General features: G+C 51.7%; 2 protein-coding genes across 9 annotated transcripts in view; one reads left to right on the top strand and one right to left on the bottom strand.

Moving 5' to 3' along the window:
- GOLGA1 (golgin A1) overlaps window positions 1-7,394 on the top strand; it is a 65,633-nt gene extending 58,239 nt beyond the window's left edge. For all 8 annotated transcript variants that reach the window (XM_009199063.3, XM_009199062.3, XM_003918813.4 and 5 more), the window contains 4 exons: window positions 3,370-3,429; window positions 3,945-4,115; window positions 4,495-4,581; window positions 5,140-7,394. In XM_009199063.3, coding sequence (XP_009197327.1) covers window positions 3,370-3,429; window positions 3,945-4,115; window positions 4,495-4,581; window positions 5,140-5,220 — 399 coding nt within the window. In that variant the 3' untranslated portion in view covers window positions 5,221-7,394. The remainder of the gene's footprint in view (window positions 1-3,369; window positions 3,430-3,944; window positions 4,116-4,494; window positions 4,582-5,139) is intronic.
- Window positions 7,395-8,012: 618 nt separating this feature from the next.
- ARPC5L (actin related protein 2/3 complex subunit 5 like) lies at window positions 8,013-16,586 on the bottom strand. The gene is made up of 4 exons (XM_003918812.4): window positions 16,287-16,586; window positions 11,986-12,058; window positions 10,594-10,770; window positions 8,013-8,856 (listed from the first exon to the last, which is right to left on the bottom strand). The coding sequence occupies exons 1-4, from the start codon at window positions 16,433-16,435 to the stop codon at window positions 8,794-8,796; spliced, it is 462 nt and encodes a 153-aa protein (XP_003918861.3). The 5' UTR covers window positions 16,436-16,586; the 3' UTR covers window positions 8,013-8,793.
- Window positions 16,587-16,805: the final 219 nt, after the last annotated feature.

Here is a 16,805-nt window from a genome sequence, read left to right as displayed (position 1 = left end):
CACAGGGGCCTCACCTCCCATCAAGTAGCCTCTGACCTCAGGGCCTTGGCACTTGCTGAGCCTCCCGTCTGGAAGTGCCTTCCCCTAGTCACCCTCACTTTCTTTATGCCATCCCGACCAGCCTCACCACCAGAACCCCACCCTTTACCATGCTGCCTCTTTGTGCCTCTTCATACCCCCAATACACTGCGGATTTGATTATTGATTCTTTTTTTTTTTTTTTTTTTTTGAGACAGTCTCCCTCTGTCACCCAGACTGGAGTGCAATGGCGTGATCTTGGCTCACTACGACCTCTGCCTCCTCGGTTCAAGTGATTCTTTTGCCTCAGTCTCCAGAGTAGCTGTGATTACAGGTGCCCACCATCACGCCTGGCTAATTGTGTGTGTGTGTGTGTGTGTGTGTGTGTGTGTGTGTGTGTTTGAGATGGAGTCTCTCTCTGTCGCCAGGCTGGAGTGCAGTGGTGCAATCTCAGCTCACTGCAACCTCCGCCTCCCGAGTTCAAACAATTCTCCTCCTGCCTCAGCCTCCCAAGTAGCTGGGACTACAGGCGCATGCTACCACACCCAGCTAATTTTTGTATTTTTAGTAGAGATAGGGTTTCACCATGTTGGCCAGGATGGTCTCGATCTCTTGACCTCGTGATCCACCCGCCTTGGCCTCCCAAAGTGCTGGGATTACAGGTGTGAGCCACCGCGCCCGGCCTGTTGATTGATTCCTTTACCCCCAAGGGTGAACTTTTGTCTTTTTTGTTGCCGTTTCTCCACCCCTAGAACAGTGTAGGGACTCAGTAATTATTAGATGAATTACCAAGTGAGAGAACCCAGGAAACCAAATAACATAAGATAAAGTAGCGAATGTACTTTTGGGACAGTGTCCAACCTCATGGTCAGCCAAGAGAATAGAAATCGAAGCCACAAGGTGCCATTTTACAAAATTGGGTGTGTTGGAGGTCACTTAAAATGCCTCACAGGGGAGGAGTTAGAAACACTTTTGTGGTCCTCTGATTCAGTCATTCCATCCCCAAGAGAAACACTGGGAATTCCTCACTTGGGGAAACAAAGCTTATCCCAGCTTTGTTTTAAAGTGGAAGCCCGGGCTGGGCACGGTGGCTCACTCCTGTAATCCCAACACTTTGGGAGGCCGAGGTGGGCGGATCACGAGGTCAGGAGATCAAGACCATCCTGGCTAACACAGTGAAACCCCATCTCTACTAAAAAGACAAAAATAATTAGCCAGGTGCGGCAGCGGGCGCCTGTAGTCCCAGCTACTCGGGAAGCTGAGGCGGGAGAATGGCGTGAACCCAGGAGGCGGAGCTTGCAGTGAACCGAGATAGCGCCACTGCACTCCAGCCTGGGCGACAGAGCGAGACTCCGTCTCAATCAATCAATCAATCAATAAACAAAGTGGAAGCCCAGCCATGCAGTAAGACAGGGCATCCCCGGGAGTTCCTGTCACACTAGACGTTACAATTAGAAAAGCTGGAGGAGGCAGTGATGACTCTGATACATGAAAAATGTATTTACAATTCCAGCCACGCTGTGCAAGAATGGGGATGTGGACTGGGGGTACATGAAAGAACGCATTTAGATATATTACCATTGGGAGACTTCGAATAAATTTTTATTTAAAACCGGACGCGGTGGCTCATGCCTGTAATTTCACCACTTTGGGAGGCCGAGGCAGGCAGATTGCCTGAGGCCAGGAGTTCGAGACCAGCTTGGCCAACATGGTGAAATCCCATCTCTACTAAAATGACAAAAATTAGCTGGGCATTGTGGCACACGCCTGGAATCCCAGCTACTCAGGAGGCTGAGGTGGGAGAATTGCTTGAACCCAGGAGGCAGAGGTTGCAGAGAGCCGAGATTGTGCCATTGCACTCCGGCCTCAGGGACAGAGTAAGACTCCGTCTCAAAAAAAAAAAAAATTTCCTATATGATGAAGATTTTAGTTGAGAAAATAAGTCTCAGCATGTCTAGTGAATAATGGACTGTGTATGGAATGTGTAATAAATGTAAGGCTTATAATACTACTTAAACATCAAAGAAAATCAGCCAGGCATGGTGGTACACAGCTATAGTCCCAGGTACTCGGGAGGTTGAAATGGGAGAATTGCTTGAGCCCAGGAGTTCAAAGACTGAATCCAGCCTGGGCAACATAGTGACATGATGTCTCTTAAAGAAAGAAAACAGAAAGAAGGCCAGGCGTGGTGGCTCATGCCTGTAATCCCAGCACTTTGGGAGGCCAAGGTGGGTGGATCACCCGAGGTCAGGAGTTCGAGACCAGCCTGGCCAACATGATGAAACCCTGTCTCTACTAAAAATACAAAAATTAGCTGGGTTTGGGGGCAGGCACCTGTAATCCCAGCTACTCAGGAGGCTGAGGCAAGAGAATTGCTTGAACCCAGAAGGCAGAGGTTGCAGTGAGCTGAGATTATGCCACTGCACTCCAACCTAGGCAACAGAGCAAGACTCCGTCTCAAAAAAATAAAATTAGCTGTGTGTGGTGGCGCACAACTGTAATCCCAGCTACTTGGGAGGCTGAGGCAGGAGAATCATTTGAACCCAGGTGGCAGAGGTTGCAGTGAGCCGAGATTGCACCATTGCACTCCAACCTGGGCAACAAGAGTGAAACTCCATCTCAAAAAAAAAGAAGAAAAAAAAAATTAGTCGAGATGGTGGTGTGCACCTGTAATCTCAGCTACTTGAGAGGCTGAGGCAGGAGAACCACCTGAACCCGGGAGACTGAGGTTGCAGTGAGCTGAGATCGCGCCATTGTACTCCAGCCTGGGCGACAGTGAGAATTCATCTCAAAAAAAAAAAAAAGGAAAAGAAATTATTTTCCAAATTACTTATCTAAAACTGAATGTTGATGAGTGGTGCAGAAAAACCATGATCTTGTTAGGGTATTCAAAACAAGCATTGCAGATTATTAATGTATTTCAAGAGAGCAGTAGTGATGAGAACCATAAATCCTCACCTAAGTATCCTACTTGGGGATCACAGCATAAAAATCGAATTTTTTTGATGGCAAAATCTATGGTCCAGAGCCTTTTCCAGCTGGGCTGTGTGTGGAGAACCAAGCCCCTGGGAAGGGATGGGCAGCACTGGGGCACTCATGTCCACACAGAGGGACTGTGGCCTCTGTGGGACGTGGAGACTCCAGTGTGTGAAAGCAGTGGCCCAAGAGGGATGACAGCCCAGCAGGCGTAGGCACAACACGCGACAGCTGAGCACCAGCCTCTCAGGATGACTTCTCAGGGCAGAGGCTCCTCACAGGCGTACAGAGGACCCCGTGGGATCTTCGGCTCTGTTTCCTTTGGTGAAACATGCATATAATGATTGACTGTCTGTGGGGTGGGGCTTGTCGCAGACCATAAAGCAGATGCAGCAGCGGATGCTGGAGCTCCGGAAGACTCTGCAGAAGGAGCTGGTGAGTGCCCCCACAGGAGCTGGCCCCACTTCCCAGCCCTCCCCCTGCTGCCTATGCTCCCCCCAACCCCTGATTAATTGCAAGGGGTCACTGGGCAGTCCAGTGTTAGCTGGTGGGCCAGCCTGCCAGCCTGCATGCACCTCTGAAGCAGCTCCGTGGCCGCGGCCCTGCCTGCCTTCTCTGAGCCTGCATCCTCATCTGAAAGTGGGGTTGTCTGCCAGGCCAGCACAGCCACGCTCTGACAGTGTGTGTGTGGCAGAGTGCTTGGCCCGATGCGGGATGCCAGCAGCTCCAGGCCCCAGGGACATGTGTTCTTGCCATGGATAAGGGAATATCTGAGTTTCCCCAAATGATGCCACTCCCTCCTCAAGCCCACCTGGAGGTGCTTCCTTCTCAGGTGGGGCCCTTTTTGCCCTACAATAGTGATGATGGTTTGGACCAGGTGAACCTCCCGTGTGATTTTTTCCACCTGCCTCAGACGGTTCAGTGTAACATCTTTCCCATTGGTTTTTCAGAAAATCAGACCCGATAATGAGCTCTTCGAAGTCCGGGAGAAACCTGGACCTGACATGGCAAACATGGCGCCTTCCGTCACGAATAACGCTGACCTGACGGATGCCCGCGAGATCAACTTTGAGTACCTTAAGCATGTGGTTTTAAAATTCATGTCCTGTCGCGAATCCGAGGTAAAGGGCTTTTGAAGTGTCTTTTGGGTATTGAGGCCCCGCCCTACAGTCTGTCCTGCAGGAACCCCTGCCCAGCCCATTTCTCCCTTTTCCTCGTACATCCCGATTTGACGCCCTTGTGGGCGCTCAGTCATTTCTCCTGCTGGCGCTGGCCTGCGGAGTGAGCAGCTGGCGGGAGAGGCCATGCAGGAACCGGCTCCTGGTGGGAGATGTGGGCTCCACTTCTAAATCCTGGCCTGGGTGCGGAGGCTGGGAGCAGAATCCACCCATCACTCCTGGGTCCTGCCAACCAAAGCAAGCAGGACATGCCATGTAGCTCCCCCACCACCCCGCCTCACCTCCACCTTGGCCTATGGCAGCAAAACTTACTGTGTTTCAGGCTTTTCATCTTATAAAAGCTGTGTCGGTGTTGCTGAACTTTTCCCAAGAGGAGGAGAACATGCTCAAAGAAACTCTGGAATATAAGGTAGGGTTCTCTGGTCTACTGTTACAGCTTCCAAAATATGTCGTCAGTCATCCCAGCAGTAGCAGTTGAAGACCCCTTAGCCCCACACGAATGTAGGTAACCAGCACAGCTGCATGATCAGCTTGGCTGCTGTTGGATGAACTTGATCCAGGCACTTTTTAGCAATGACATCCTTTGTGCCCAAACGTCTATGCTGTACTTGACCAACAAGCCACGTGTTTTTCAAAGCATTTTCATTGATTGTGCTTTACTGAGAGCCCCAGGTCTGGCTCAGCACTCAAATTCCAAAAGTGTCTGCATAAATGCTCTAATAGGAGAAAAACCTACGGTTCCACTACCTTATTCCTGTCAACTCAGTGTTTTTCTCTCATTTCCCTCCGGTACTGAGCACGGGCCTGCAGACTGGTTATTGGAACCATCTTCTTGCTGTGCTCAGAGCCAAAGGCAGGATGCGTGGGGGGCAGGAGTGACAGGCTCAGGGGAGGGGAGGGGTGGTTCAGTTTCCCTGGCACTAAGTCCTGATTTGCATCTCAGAAGCCTTTTCTGTTTCAAATGCAGATGTCATGGTTTGGGTCCAAACCAGCTCCCAAAGGCAGCATCCGGCCATCTATCTCAAACCCTCGGATACCATGGTCCTAGAGGGGACTACCCAAGGATGGAGCTCCGTGGGTTGACACTTTTTCTGTGAAAAGAACACTGACACACCAGTCTGGGTGGGTTTTTAATCACTGTAACTGCAGTATTTTGTACAAGCGTCTAAACATTGTTTACAAGACTAAGGCCCACTTCCCTGCAGGCTGACCTGAACCTCAGGGGGTAGCTGATCCTGTCATTCTGGTCACCAAACAGGAGGGTCCTGGCACTACCCAGATTTCCACAGTGCTGCTAATATCCCAGCTCCAGCCAGCACCCCGTCTGCACCTGAATCCTCTAACTTCACAGTAGCACTTACAGCTGAAGCCATCAGCATCTGGCAGGCACACCTGAGTCACCATGTAGCGATGCCGCGGGAGGTAGAGATGGCCCTTTGAGATGGTGCCCGGCAGGCGAAACCCACCTGCCTCTGCCAGGAACAGCCAACTCCATGGGAACTCCATGGGAACTCCATGGGAACTCCATGGGAGTGGCTTTTAAAAATTCAGAGAGTTAGAAGCTTTTTATCCCTTCCTCTCAAGAAAACATTCTTTCACCTTGTCTCTCAAACCACCTAGAACTTTAGAGGATCCATCTTTAAGGGCCGGTGTGGATGAATGAGGAATATGCACCTTTCTGATGGTATCTCCACTTAAGAAAACTAGCAAATACATGAAAAGACCCTAAGTATAGTACCAAATACACTCAATTGCCTTTTTAATGAATGTACTTGTCTTGGATAGGTTGCTGGTAAACCATTTTAAACTATTTTTTATAGCCGAAGTTCTTCACTACTATAAACATGTCTTCTGTATTATAAAATCCATTTAACTGGTGTTCTTAAAATCAGAGCGTCCAGAGGGAATTCTTCCTAAAGCTCGGATTCCCGTTCCTCTGTCTTCTCACTCGCACTCCGGCACTGCTCCCTCTGAAGCGCAGTGGCGTCTGTCTTGATTCTGTGCTGCGCGGCCGCTGGGCAATGCAGATCACCCGTCTTCTGCTGAAGGACAGTCCGCTGTCTCCAGTGGGGCAGCAGCTGTCCCCCAGCCTTGATGGAGACATTGGGGCAGTCAACCTTGTGTGTGGAGCCACTCTCTCCCCCTTATCCCACCCCAAATACTTAAAATGACACTACACCTGGACGGCCCCCAGCTGGCTGCGGCACTTGTAGCATGCACGACTCTGGTAGTAACCAACAAAAATTTGTTTCATGGATTCCTCGTTACTGAGGAAAGGGAACATGCTGGTTCTGGAAAAACCACAATATTGAATCTGAAAGGAAACAGTTTATTGTTTGATGAAAGTTTCACTGGTTAAATAAAAAACTAAATTAATAACTGGAGCTCCTAAATTTATTATCCATTATCCAGTGATGGAAAGTTGTATTTCTCAATCATGCTTAGGGCCAACATAGGTATATAATATGTATGTCACAGAAAAACACCTATTTGCAACGTTAACCTAACGAAATTTCCATGAAGAACCAAGCCAGGGCAGCATCTCCTTAGTCCCAGCTCAGGCTCTCTGCCTTCCAGAGGCACCCTTCTCCACTGACTGACCACCTCATCTGGCTCCTCCTTGCAGACACAGTTGTCCCTTGTTTAGAACACGAATTTCCATTTACCTGGTGGCAACACGAAACAGGAGTCTCTTCTCCAAGTTTGACGGGTAAGAGGCAGCCTTTTTTCAAAGTAAGATTTCCTTTCTCGACTGTTCCAGGAGAGCGTCTCTACGACTGGGTAGCTCAAGGCCAGCCAAAGGCAGCTACTTTTCCACGGAAGCCCGTCTGCTGCCTCCGTGGCTTCTCCAGCCCTTGAACTGGCCCCACACGCACCCCAGGTCCCACTCCTCAGCCGTTTTAGGTGTAGCTGTGGGGCCCGTTCCTAGGTCTGTACTCACTTTAGGGAGGCTTCACTGACTAGGCTTTCCTCCTGCATGTTGAATTTCCTTCAGCTTTAAGAGGAAGAGTGGAGTAAATATTCTAAGTGATTTAATGCACTTTGACTTGTATAAAACTTTGTGATAGCAACGGTATCTATAGCCCTTTATACAAGCAGTGGATCTCGAGCTCTCCTTCCATGTTGTAAATAGGATTGTATTCTTGAAAACTGCTGTAGAAAATTCATCTGTGGTGCAATACACTTTTTGATTAAAGCTCTTCAATCCAGATGCAACTACAATGGATTTTACTAGTTTGGCGTGTCACTATTTCTTGGACTCATTAAATCTGGTATTTTGTGTCTCATATTTAACACTCCAAGGCCAACTTCAAGGGCTAGAGAATGTTTGTCTTTCAGAAAGAACCTCCCCCGACTGGATTTGGGTGAATAAATGTAATTTAATGAAGCCAACAGCCTCATTCTACCCCCCAAGAATTGCAGTGGTTCTGCAGAGGGGCTGAGGAGGGGAGAGCTGTGGAGGGGAGGACTGTGTCACTTTGGTCAAAGTCTGTATCCAAGGGCTGTATGACCCAGAGGAGCTTCAGGAGTGTGAATGGGGCCCTAACCTTTAACAGAATGCAAGCTGCAGTTACACGTGCTGAAAAGGAAAGAAAAGCATTTTTGCCCTTCAGAGAGGCTCTGTTATTGGTTATGGGAAACAAAATTATCCCTTCTATCTATTTGCTGATTGCTCCCCCATTCCTGACGTTTAGTTCTTTAAAGAAAACTTGTCCAGGCAGCAGTGATTCTGCAGCACAGCCAACCCAGCATCAGGAAACGTGACCAGGCACATCGGAGGCCCCACCCTCAAAAGATTCCAAGTGCAGTCCCACAAACTGAAGACTTCTAAAGCCTAGATCAATTATTAAATGTTTGGCACTTTATTAAATAAGCTCCAAAATTAATTACATACAAATCAAAGGAGTAAGAAACAATAAATAGTTCATTCAGCAAACACCTCTCTGCAGCAGCCAGCGGCTCTGAGGCCAAGGCTGGCGTCCTGTGGCAGAGGGCCTGTGGATTGCCATGCTCGCTCCTACGGGTGACTCAACAGGGGCACAGGTCTACTCCTCCCACGTCGGGTTTCCGGAACAACTGAACTCTCATTCGTTACCATCCCATTCATTACCATTTTTTTTACATATATGAAACACACCGCAATGTATATACTAATAAGCCAAGAGCTTTATTGATGCAGCAGGCACTTTACAATGAGCCCAAGAGTGTCCACCTTCTCTGGGAAGACGGGATGTCTGTACAAACTCTTGGGTTTTTTTCCACTTCAAAAACACAAGCCCTCCCGTTTACCACAGCCCTTGGATCTGCACCTGCCCAAACCATCCCTCCCCCAGTGCACACAGGTGCACCTGACCAACGCCAGCTGCCACTCTGGTAGATCGTCAAAATGTCAGTTCTGCAGTACTCGGAGACAAAGGCATAGACTATCAGATCCTAAACAGGATTTAGGAAATAGACGATTTTTCCCTCCACCTTGAAAATAAAATACATTTCAGCAGATACATGTCCTGAAATAGTTTACTTGGGAGTTCCTAGGAAGATGGTCCATTGTCAATCCCTTCTTCACCAGCCTGGGCATCCAGAATTCTTCTCAAGGTAACATGAGTCTTTTTATTTTTTTTTAAACAGTCTTTCTTGCTGTAAGAACTCTTATAATGGAGCCTAGTCCTCCTACTGCTAAGGCCTGTGGGGGCAGGAAAAGAAAACGTGTCAGATGAGACCTGGCTGGCCAAGGGGAGCCTGGCTTGCCAGAGACAGGGGGGACATTCCCTGACCTAGATCCATCACAGATCCCTTGAAAGAGGATTCCTGAGACAGAGCACATTCTAGGGAAGGAGCCCTGGCCTGGAGCCGTGGGGTCCTGAGAGCTGCCGGCTCTCGAGCAGAACTGGCTTGAGAACACTGTCACCAAGCACACAAAGCAGAGCCCCTCGAGTTTCCCTTTTGAGACAGGGTGTCACTCTGTCGCCCAGATCACAGCTCACTGCACAGCCTTGATGTCCTGGGCTCAAGCGATCCTCCTGAGTACCTGGGACCACAGGTGTGTACCACCATGCCCAGCTATTTTATTTTATTTTTTTTGAGATGGAGTTTTGCTTTTGTTGCCCAGGCTAGAGTGCAATGGCACGATCTCAGCTCACTGCAACCCCGCCTCCCCGGTTCAAGCAATTCTCCTGCCTCAGCCTCCCAAGTAGCTGGGATTACAGGCGCCCACCACCACCCCCAGCTAATTTTTGTATTTTTAGTAGAGACGGAGTTTCACCATGTTGCCCAGGCTGGTCTCGAACTACTGACCTCAGGTCATCTGCCTGCCTCCACTTCCCAAAGTATTGGGATTATAGGCATGAGCCACCACACCCTGCCTAATTTGTTTTTTTGTAGAGATGGGGTCTCACTACATTGCCTGGGCTGGTCTCAAACTCCTGGGCTCCAGCGATCCTCCTGCCTCAGCCTCCCAAAGTGCTGAGTTTACAGATGCACACAAGCCCACTGAGTGCCGCCTGCTGAGGTGGCTGGCAGGCACCAAGCTGCCTTAAAGGGACGAGAGGGCCTGGCCTTCCCATCATATAGAGGACTTGTTCACTTCCTTCTGAGCCCAGGAGAGTGGAGGCCAAGGAGGCACAGCACACCCACCAGCAGACCTAAGGCCACAACCACAGCCCAGCACCAACACCGCCTTAAGGACTGGCCCACTGTAAAACCCCTCTCTTCCAACTCAACACTGAGCCTCTGAGGAAGGCAGGCACGTTAGTAACTGCCTGGTCTGCTTTAATGGTGGGCGTGCTTACTGTGGCACTAGGGGTGTGTGGGGGAAGGTGTAGGAGGCAGCCCCAGTGGTACAGGCAGGACACAGGCTGCCAAAGGCCTTGCTCTCACACAGACCCAAGCGAAGGGCAGACACAGCTCTTTCTGCTTCACCTGCATGAAGGCCATATTAAGCGAGGTCAAGGTTTCTGCCCACTGCTCACTCTGGCCTGGTAAGGCTGAGGCCAGGGCAGGAGGAAGCCCTCAGAGCTGGCTGGAGGACTTTATTTCTAAGAACCCCCGATAGCTGCCTCCACCACTGCAAAGTATCATGAAGCCCCAACCAACCAGCAAGCCCCCTTCCTACCTAGACTCCCCGACCACCTTACCATGCCGTGTTATCTGCCCACATGTCCTGTACCAAGGGCACCCTGTCCTGCCTGGCACAAATCGGCAGCTAAAAGCAAAAAAGTAACTGCGATGACCAGAAACAGCAAGTCCCTACCAGGAGCTTCCTTGGGACAGGGAAGTGACCAGATGTTCCAGGTTGGGGCTCGTCCTCTGACCCCACACGCCTAGCAGACCGACCTACGTTTGTTCTGGAAAATCCGGCCTGCTAATTGAACACTGGGGCAAGCCAGGTGGCTCACTGGGGTGCATGGCAGCGTTCACATACCTTTTCGTGCCACTGGAGTAACACTGCACTGCTATTTTCTGTGGGCTTCTCAAAGCCTTTATAAATGTACTTCATTAACAAGTCAACACCGTTTCTGTCCAGTGACTGCACAGCCTGCTCAATCTCGCTGCTCTTGAAGTTTGTGAGCACTTTCAGCACCACGCCCTGGGCTCTCTCCTGCAGACGAAAAACAGCAAGTGAGGCCCAGAGCTGTGCAGGCCGCCATGCCCCACACCAAAGCAAGGACACAGGTCTCCAGAAACACCACCCAGTTTCTAATTCGTCCAGGATGGTTTAAATAAGCAGGATAGAAGGTCTTTTGTGTATTTAAATTTCAAAGTATCTTTTATTTATGCCAACAAGTTATTCTACTTATTTTGGGGGGAGTAAGTAGTTTACTAGGACAAGTATCAACTCTGAGAGAGAGAGAGAAAATAAAAACGAGGGAAAAAGAGAGGGAGAGAGGGGCAGGGTCTCGCTCTGTTGCCTAGGCTGGAGTGCAGTGGTGCAAGCTCAGCTCACTGCAGCCTCTCCCAGGCTCAAGCAATCCTCCCACCTCAGTTAGGGCTACAGGCACATACCACCATGCCCAGCTAATTATTTTTTTAATTTTTAATACTGACAGTATCGCTATGTTGCCCAGGCTGGTCTCAAACTCCTGAGCTCAAGTGATCCTTCCATCTACCAAAGTGCTGGGATTATAGGCATAAACCACGGCACCCAGCCCATCACTATTTTAGATGACACCAATAAGGCCTTATTATACTCCACAATGGTGGTGGACTATCAAAAAATCAAACCAAGTTGACTTGGCTCCAGCATCCCTCTTGTGTTCACACCCAGAAGGGTGGGGCCGTTCCCCAGAACTCTGTGAAGGTGCAGCCATCGCTGACATCAAGATGCTGTCACAGCTGCTAGAATCCTGGCTGCAGGGAGACCCCTTTCCCTGAACCAAATTTTAGCCTTGGTGATGCAGTAAGCACAATTTAGTTTTTAGAAGGTAGGAAAGCATACAGGTACTTAAAATCCTTGGGCAGACAAAGCCTATTCAGGCTGTAGGAGCATAAGCACCACAGGTGAGCGAATTCATGCATTTTCCTCATCAGCCAGGGCCAGGCTGACTTCTCAGCCTACGAGGCCGCGAGCGGGAGTGAAGGCTTCCCTGGGGAGTTTCTCGTATAAACACTGACAGCTTTGATGTCACAGGAGCCTCACCACCTAGGGAGTGCCAGGAGGCTCCTGTGGAAGCACTGCCCAGTGCCAGCTCACTCCCTCTGATGCAGATGAAACGGACGCCGCCCAGAGCCCCGAGGAGCTCACACTCCCACTGGCCAGACACCCACAGCCCTGGTCCCAACAGCACCCAGCAGAGCCGCAGCGCCACCCCTTTACCTTCACAGCTTGATTCTTGGTGTTGACGGGTGAGTTCCGCAAGGCTGCATGGAATGCCCGAAGCATGTCCCCTGTGCATCACCACCAGTTAAGGATGGCTAGGCTCAAGCATGTCCACACTGTCATTAACAAGCTCACTTCAGAAACAGCTCAGGGAACAGTCAGATGGGATCTCATCCATACCACCCACCTTCCACGGCTTCCAGGTGGGCAGAGACTGTTTACCGCCCGCACGGGGAGGGTGCAGGGCACCTCTGCCAACCATGCAAACCCTCCTTCTTCCTCCCTCTCTACCTTCCCCATCAAAGCAACTGCCCTTGAGGGGTAACTTGCTGTAAAACTGGACTGCGCTCACTTGCACCTGCTTGGTGCTGGGCACTGTATCTCCCCTGCTGGATCCTCACAGCACCCGTACATGCGAACTGGAGGCCGTTCTCATCTTCTCACTCTAAAAAGGGGGAAATGTAGGTACAAAGGGAGATCTCCCAGTTCTTCATCAATGCTCTTCATCAATTAAACTATTAAGGAAATTTAGATGTGCTAGAACTTCTAAGACCTATTGGGATCAATGAGGTCCCAACTGTTACCTGGAAAGAGTTTATCAATCTAACAGAAGCTTTTGTCAACAATGAGCCAGTCTCCACCGTTACCACCCCCAACCTCAGTTGCAATCCTGACAACACATTCTTTGCTGAGTTCTGAATACCCAGCATGCAAAAGAAAATTACAATCTGGGTTAGGTCCCCAAAGGTGACACCTATTTTAAACTGAATTACATCAGCCAACTTTCATTTCCTCGTGTGAAACACTGGCTTCAGCCAAAAAGCTTCAAAAATAGAACAAGGAATGGCTTCTGCCCAATCGGGTCTCTACTCCTCTTCACGCAGTGATACCCACGTGCAGACAGGAAGGGCCTTCGGAGCAGAGCTGAATCTCCTGGCTTCCCCAGTGTGAGCTCCATCTTGAGTGAGCTGGGTCTGCGCCACCAGGCGAGCCACTCCCAGCCCTGGTTCCCCAGCTCCCTGCTTGGCTCTGATCCACCTTCCACACTCAAGAGGCAGCCCAGTCCCTCTGTCTTTCAGCTCTGGAGTTTCTTTTCCCCCATCCAAACAAGGCCAGCCTGATATCAGTCACTGATAACCGCTACCTTTTTAACTCTTCCTTTTTTTTTTTTTTTGAGATGGAGTCTCACTCTGTCGCCCAGGCTGGAGTGCAGTGGTGCCATCTCGGCTCACTGCAAGCTCTGCCTCCCGGGTTCATGCCATTCTCCTACTTCAGCCTCCCGAGTAGCTGGGACTACAGGCGCCCACCACCACACCTAATTTTTTTTTTGTATTTTTAGTAGAGACGGGGTTTCACTGTGTTAGGCAAAATGGTCTCGATCTCCTGACCTCGTGATCCGCCAGCCTCGGCCTCACAAAGTGCTGGGATTACAGGTGTGAGCCACCGTGCCCGGACCTTGTAACTCTTTTCTAATGTGGTGTCCCCAAAGCAATAAGCAGGATCCCATAGGCTGAACAGAAAACATAGGCTCACTTGCTCTTCATATAAACCTGGCACAATTAACAAATGGAATCATTCAAATGAGGGATGGGGAAGGGCAGGGATAAAACTAGTCCACGGGGGCAAAAAGCCCCTGCTGTGGCGTTACCTCAGCACCATGTGTCCAGCAATCACTCAGTCCATTGATGGGTGAGGGCCTTCAGCAGCTGGGTGATGTGGGGTGCAGGGAGGGCCTCCCTGAAATCACCTATCATTCATGAAGCCGGCTGTCATACTTGGCTGGCTTTAGACCTTTTCAGAGAATAGGCTGTGGTGCTGGGGGAACCCTGCCCAGCCCTTGATCTCTAGATCTTCCTCAATCACGGCACAACTGACACTGTGGACCCACGATTCTCTGACGTGGGATCTCAGCTGTGGGTCATAGGCCTCTGCCCACTGGATTCCAGTGGCATCCCCAAGCTGTAACTATCAAAATGTTTCTAATTTCCTGAGGTGGAGGGGAGGGGTGCAAAATCGCTCAAAACCACTGCTCTGGACAGAGCCCTGATCCAGAAGTCTAGAAGCTGCTTCACTGAGGGGGAAAGGAACTCATACTTTTAAATCGCCACAAGGTCTCGGATCCTGTGCCTGGTGCTTTCACATGCCATCTCATTCCAAAAATCCCAGTAACAACAATCATTATCTCATTTTAAAGGCAATGGAATTGAGGCTCAGAGAACGGAAATTACCTGCGCAGGGTCACAAAACTAAGCTGTCTAGATGGCCCTGGCACCCAAGCTCCTCCCACAATCCCGTGCTGCCGCTCTAGCTGCAGACCTGAGCAGACACTTGCTGTGTGCCCCGTGATGCTGATGTTAGCCCATGAGGCTCCCACAGAATCTAGGAAGCCAGCACGGCTGTCTGCCACGTCACAGAGGAGAATGCTGAGTTGTGAAAGGGTATGTGACCTATCCGAGGTCAGAGCCAGAGCATGATGGCGTGCGGTGTGCGAGGATGCACAGCCGAGTTCCTTCTACCCCATCTGCGTGATCTCCCGCCACACACACTTCCCTATATAGCCCCAGGACAGGGTCCCTCTCTGCCCTCCCCAACCCCAATCCCTCTCTCCCTCTCCCTGCTCCCCTGTCCTCAATGGTCTAAGTCCAATTCTTGGCACATGATAGAGACTCAATAAATATCAGTTCCATTCTCCTCCCTACCTGGGTCCGGTATTTGCCAGGGTTTCAGTTCTCTTTATCCGCTAACCTCCCTTTCCCCAACCCCAGGTGAACACTCTCCATGGTAACAAGGTTTCTGCCGCTGCCACGAATGGAGAAACGACCATCCCCGAGATGTGCTAAGCCCAGGCCTCTAAGCAGCCTCAAGGAACCTGTCACCAGGCAGGGGAGTCCCAAGACATGACCTTCAACAAGGCTCTGCACCCAGACCAAGGAAGGCAGCAGCTGACAGGCTTGACCTCCTCGTCTGTTCAATGAGGGTCCTGGGCCAAAGGCCTGACCTTGGAGCCCCCTTCAGCACTGACTCTCCATAAGCCAGGCCCTGCACCTGACTACAACCAACCTTCCCTCCTGGGGACCCTTCCCTTGACCCCATTTCATAACTAGGGTGGACTGGGAGATCCTGATGGGGCAGGAATGACAAGCTTGAATCTCCACTTCCGAAAACACATTCCTGTTCAAACCAAGTCTGAAGGTTTTCGTTTTAAAGGCACACTGAGGAGCACTGCCGGGCTCCCCCTAAAGCAGCAGGCCCCACTTTCCAAGCTGAGTCAACTGGTTCAACACCGAGAACCTGATTTATGTACAGCATGGGCCTCCAACCCTGCCCCCGCCCGTGCGGGGGGAGGGGACAGGCTTCCTGGAACACCATTTGAATAAAGAAAAATCCTTCCGGTGAGAACAAGTCAGTTTCCTGCGCTCATACTGCTAAAGGACCAAGCAAGGCTGTGACAATCACCTCTATTTTTAATCTTTTCTAAATGCTGTTTTCTGTGGCCACAAGAACAGTCATTTCCAGGCGTGGGGCTCTCCTTTCACACTTCACTTCAAGGTGTCTGGTTTTTCTTAGCTCTGAACTACTAGTTCTTTCCGCTGCTTCCTGCACCAGAAGGGTACTGGGGGGAGCCAAGACTCACTTGCTGAGACCACCAAGGTGACCAGAGGAACCACAGGGTTCCCCTTTCTCAGCATTAAGCGGGAGGGTTAGACTGACTGGGGGAGGGGAGGCACAACCTTAGACCCCAGGGCTGAAATAGGGCGGCCGCCTCCACTCCCTCCTGGGTCCTGTCTTCCCCACAGCCGTCCACCCACCTATCTTCACGCCCTGCGGCAATCTGGCCCCGGAAGACCGCGCCCCAGCCTCACCGATCACTCGGTTACTCAGATGCGGCTCACCTCCGCCCCGCCGACGACCTAGCCCCGCCATAGGCCCGATTTCCTGCAAGGGAGGGACCGAGTGCTGGGGCCCCCAGAAAGGGACAGCGTGAGGGGACGAGGAGGCAAGAGGGGAAGAGAGCCCGGGGCGCGGGACCTGCGGGGCTAGCGAGGGAGCCCGTCCACCGGGTCCAAGGGCCTGCGGGGCTGCGCTGCACAAGAAGGGGCCAAGGCTGGGGAGGAAGGACCCAGGGAGACCAGGACTCAGGGGAGCACGGCCCAGGGGAGTCAGGTCGGCAGGGAGTTGAAGGCTGACCTGAGGGGGCCAGGGGTCGGAGACAGCGGAGGCCCGCCCGAAGGGGCCCGAGAAGGTGGGAAGGTGGGAAGGCCGCGCGCAGGCCCGGACGCCGCGTCAGGGAAGGATATTGCCGCAGGAGCCCGTCCACCTCGCTCGGGTCCGGGCCTGGCTCCGCCGCCGCCGCCGCCGCCTCCTCCTGCTCGTCCACAAATTTGTTCTCATCAAATTCGTCGATGTCCACCCGGCGGAAGCGCGAGGACAGCGTGTTCCGGGCCATGGCGGGAGCTCGGCGCCCGCTCAGCCGGCTCCACTCGCGGCCCGACCTCAGCTCTGCTCCACTCGCACCGGCTCCGGCTCGGGGGCGGGAAGCGGCCACCGGGCTGCTCCCAGCACCTCCTCCACCGCCTCCGCGCGCAGCCGCCGCCGCCCGCCCACTTCCGGCACACGCCGGATCCGGAAGCGTCATCGGGGCGGGGCGGAACCTAGCCCGTGGAGTGCGGTATGGGGTTTCCGCGGCCTCTCCGACCTCAGTCTCTCTTCCGCGGAGCCTCTGTCTTACCACTGAGGAGCGGCCGCCCGGTATCCTTGCAGGCCCCGCATAGTGTGTGCCGTAATCGCGCTGGTTATCCGGCTTTCCCGCGCCTCCG

Source organism: Papio anubis, chromosome 13 (assembly GCF_008728515.1).
Source record: "Papio anubis isolate 15944 chromosome 13, Panubis1.0, whole genome shotgun sequence".
NCBI lineage: Eukaryota > Metazoa > Chordata > Mammalia > Primates > Cercopithecidae > Papio > Papio anubis.
The sequence above is the reverse complement of the archived record's forward strand: the minus strand, read 5'-3'. Positions and strand labels throughout refer to the sequence as shown.

Coding starts and splice junctions, on each gene's coding strand:
- ARPC5L (XM_003918812.4), bottom strand. CDS start 16,435: ATGGCCCGGAACACGCTGTCCTCGCGCTTCCGCCGGGTGGACATCGAC. Junction 12,059..16,286: donor GTGGACGGGCTCCTGCGGCA/ATATCCTTCCCT, acceptor GTGGTGATGCAC/AGGGGACATGCTTCGGGCAT. Junction 10,771..11,985: donor CCAAGAATCAAGCTGTGAAG/GTAAAGGGGTGG, acceptor TTTCGTCTGCAG/GAGAGAGCCCAGGGCGTGGT.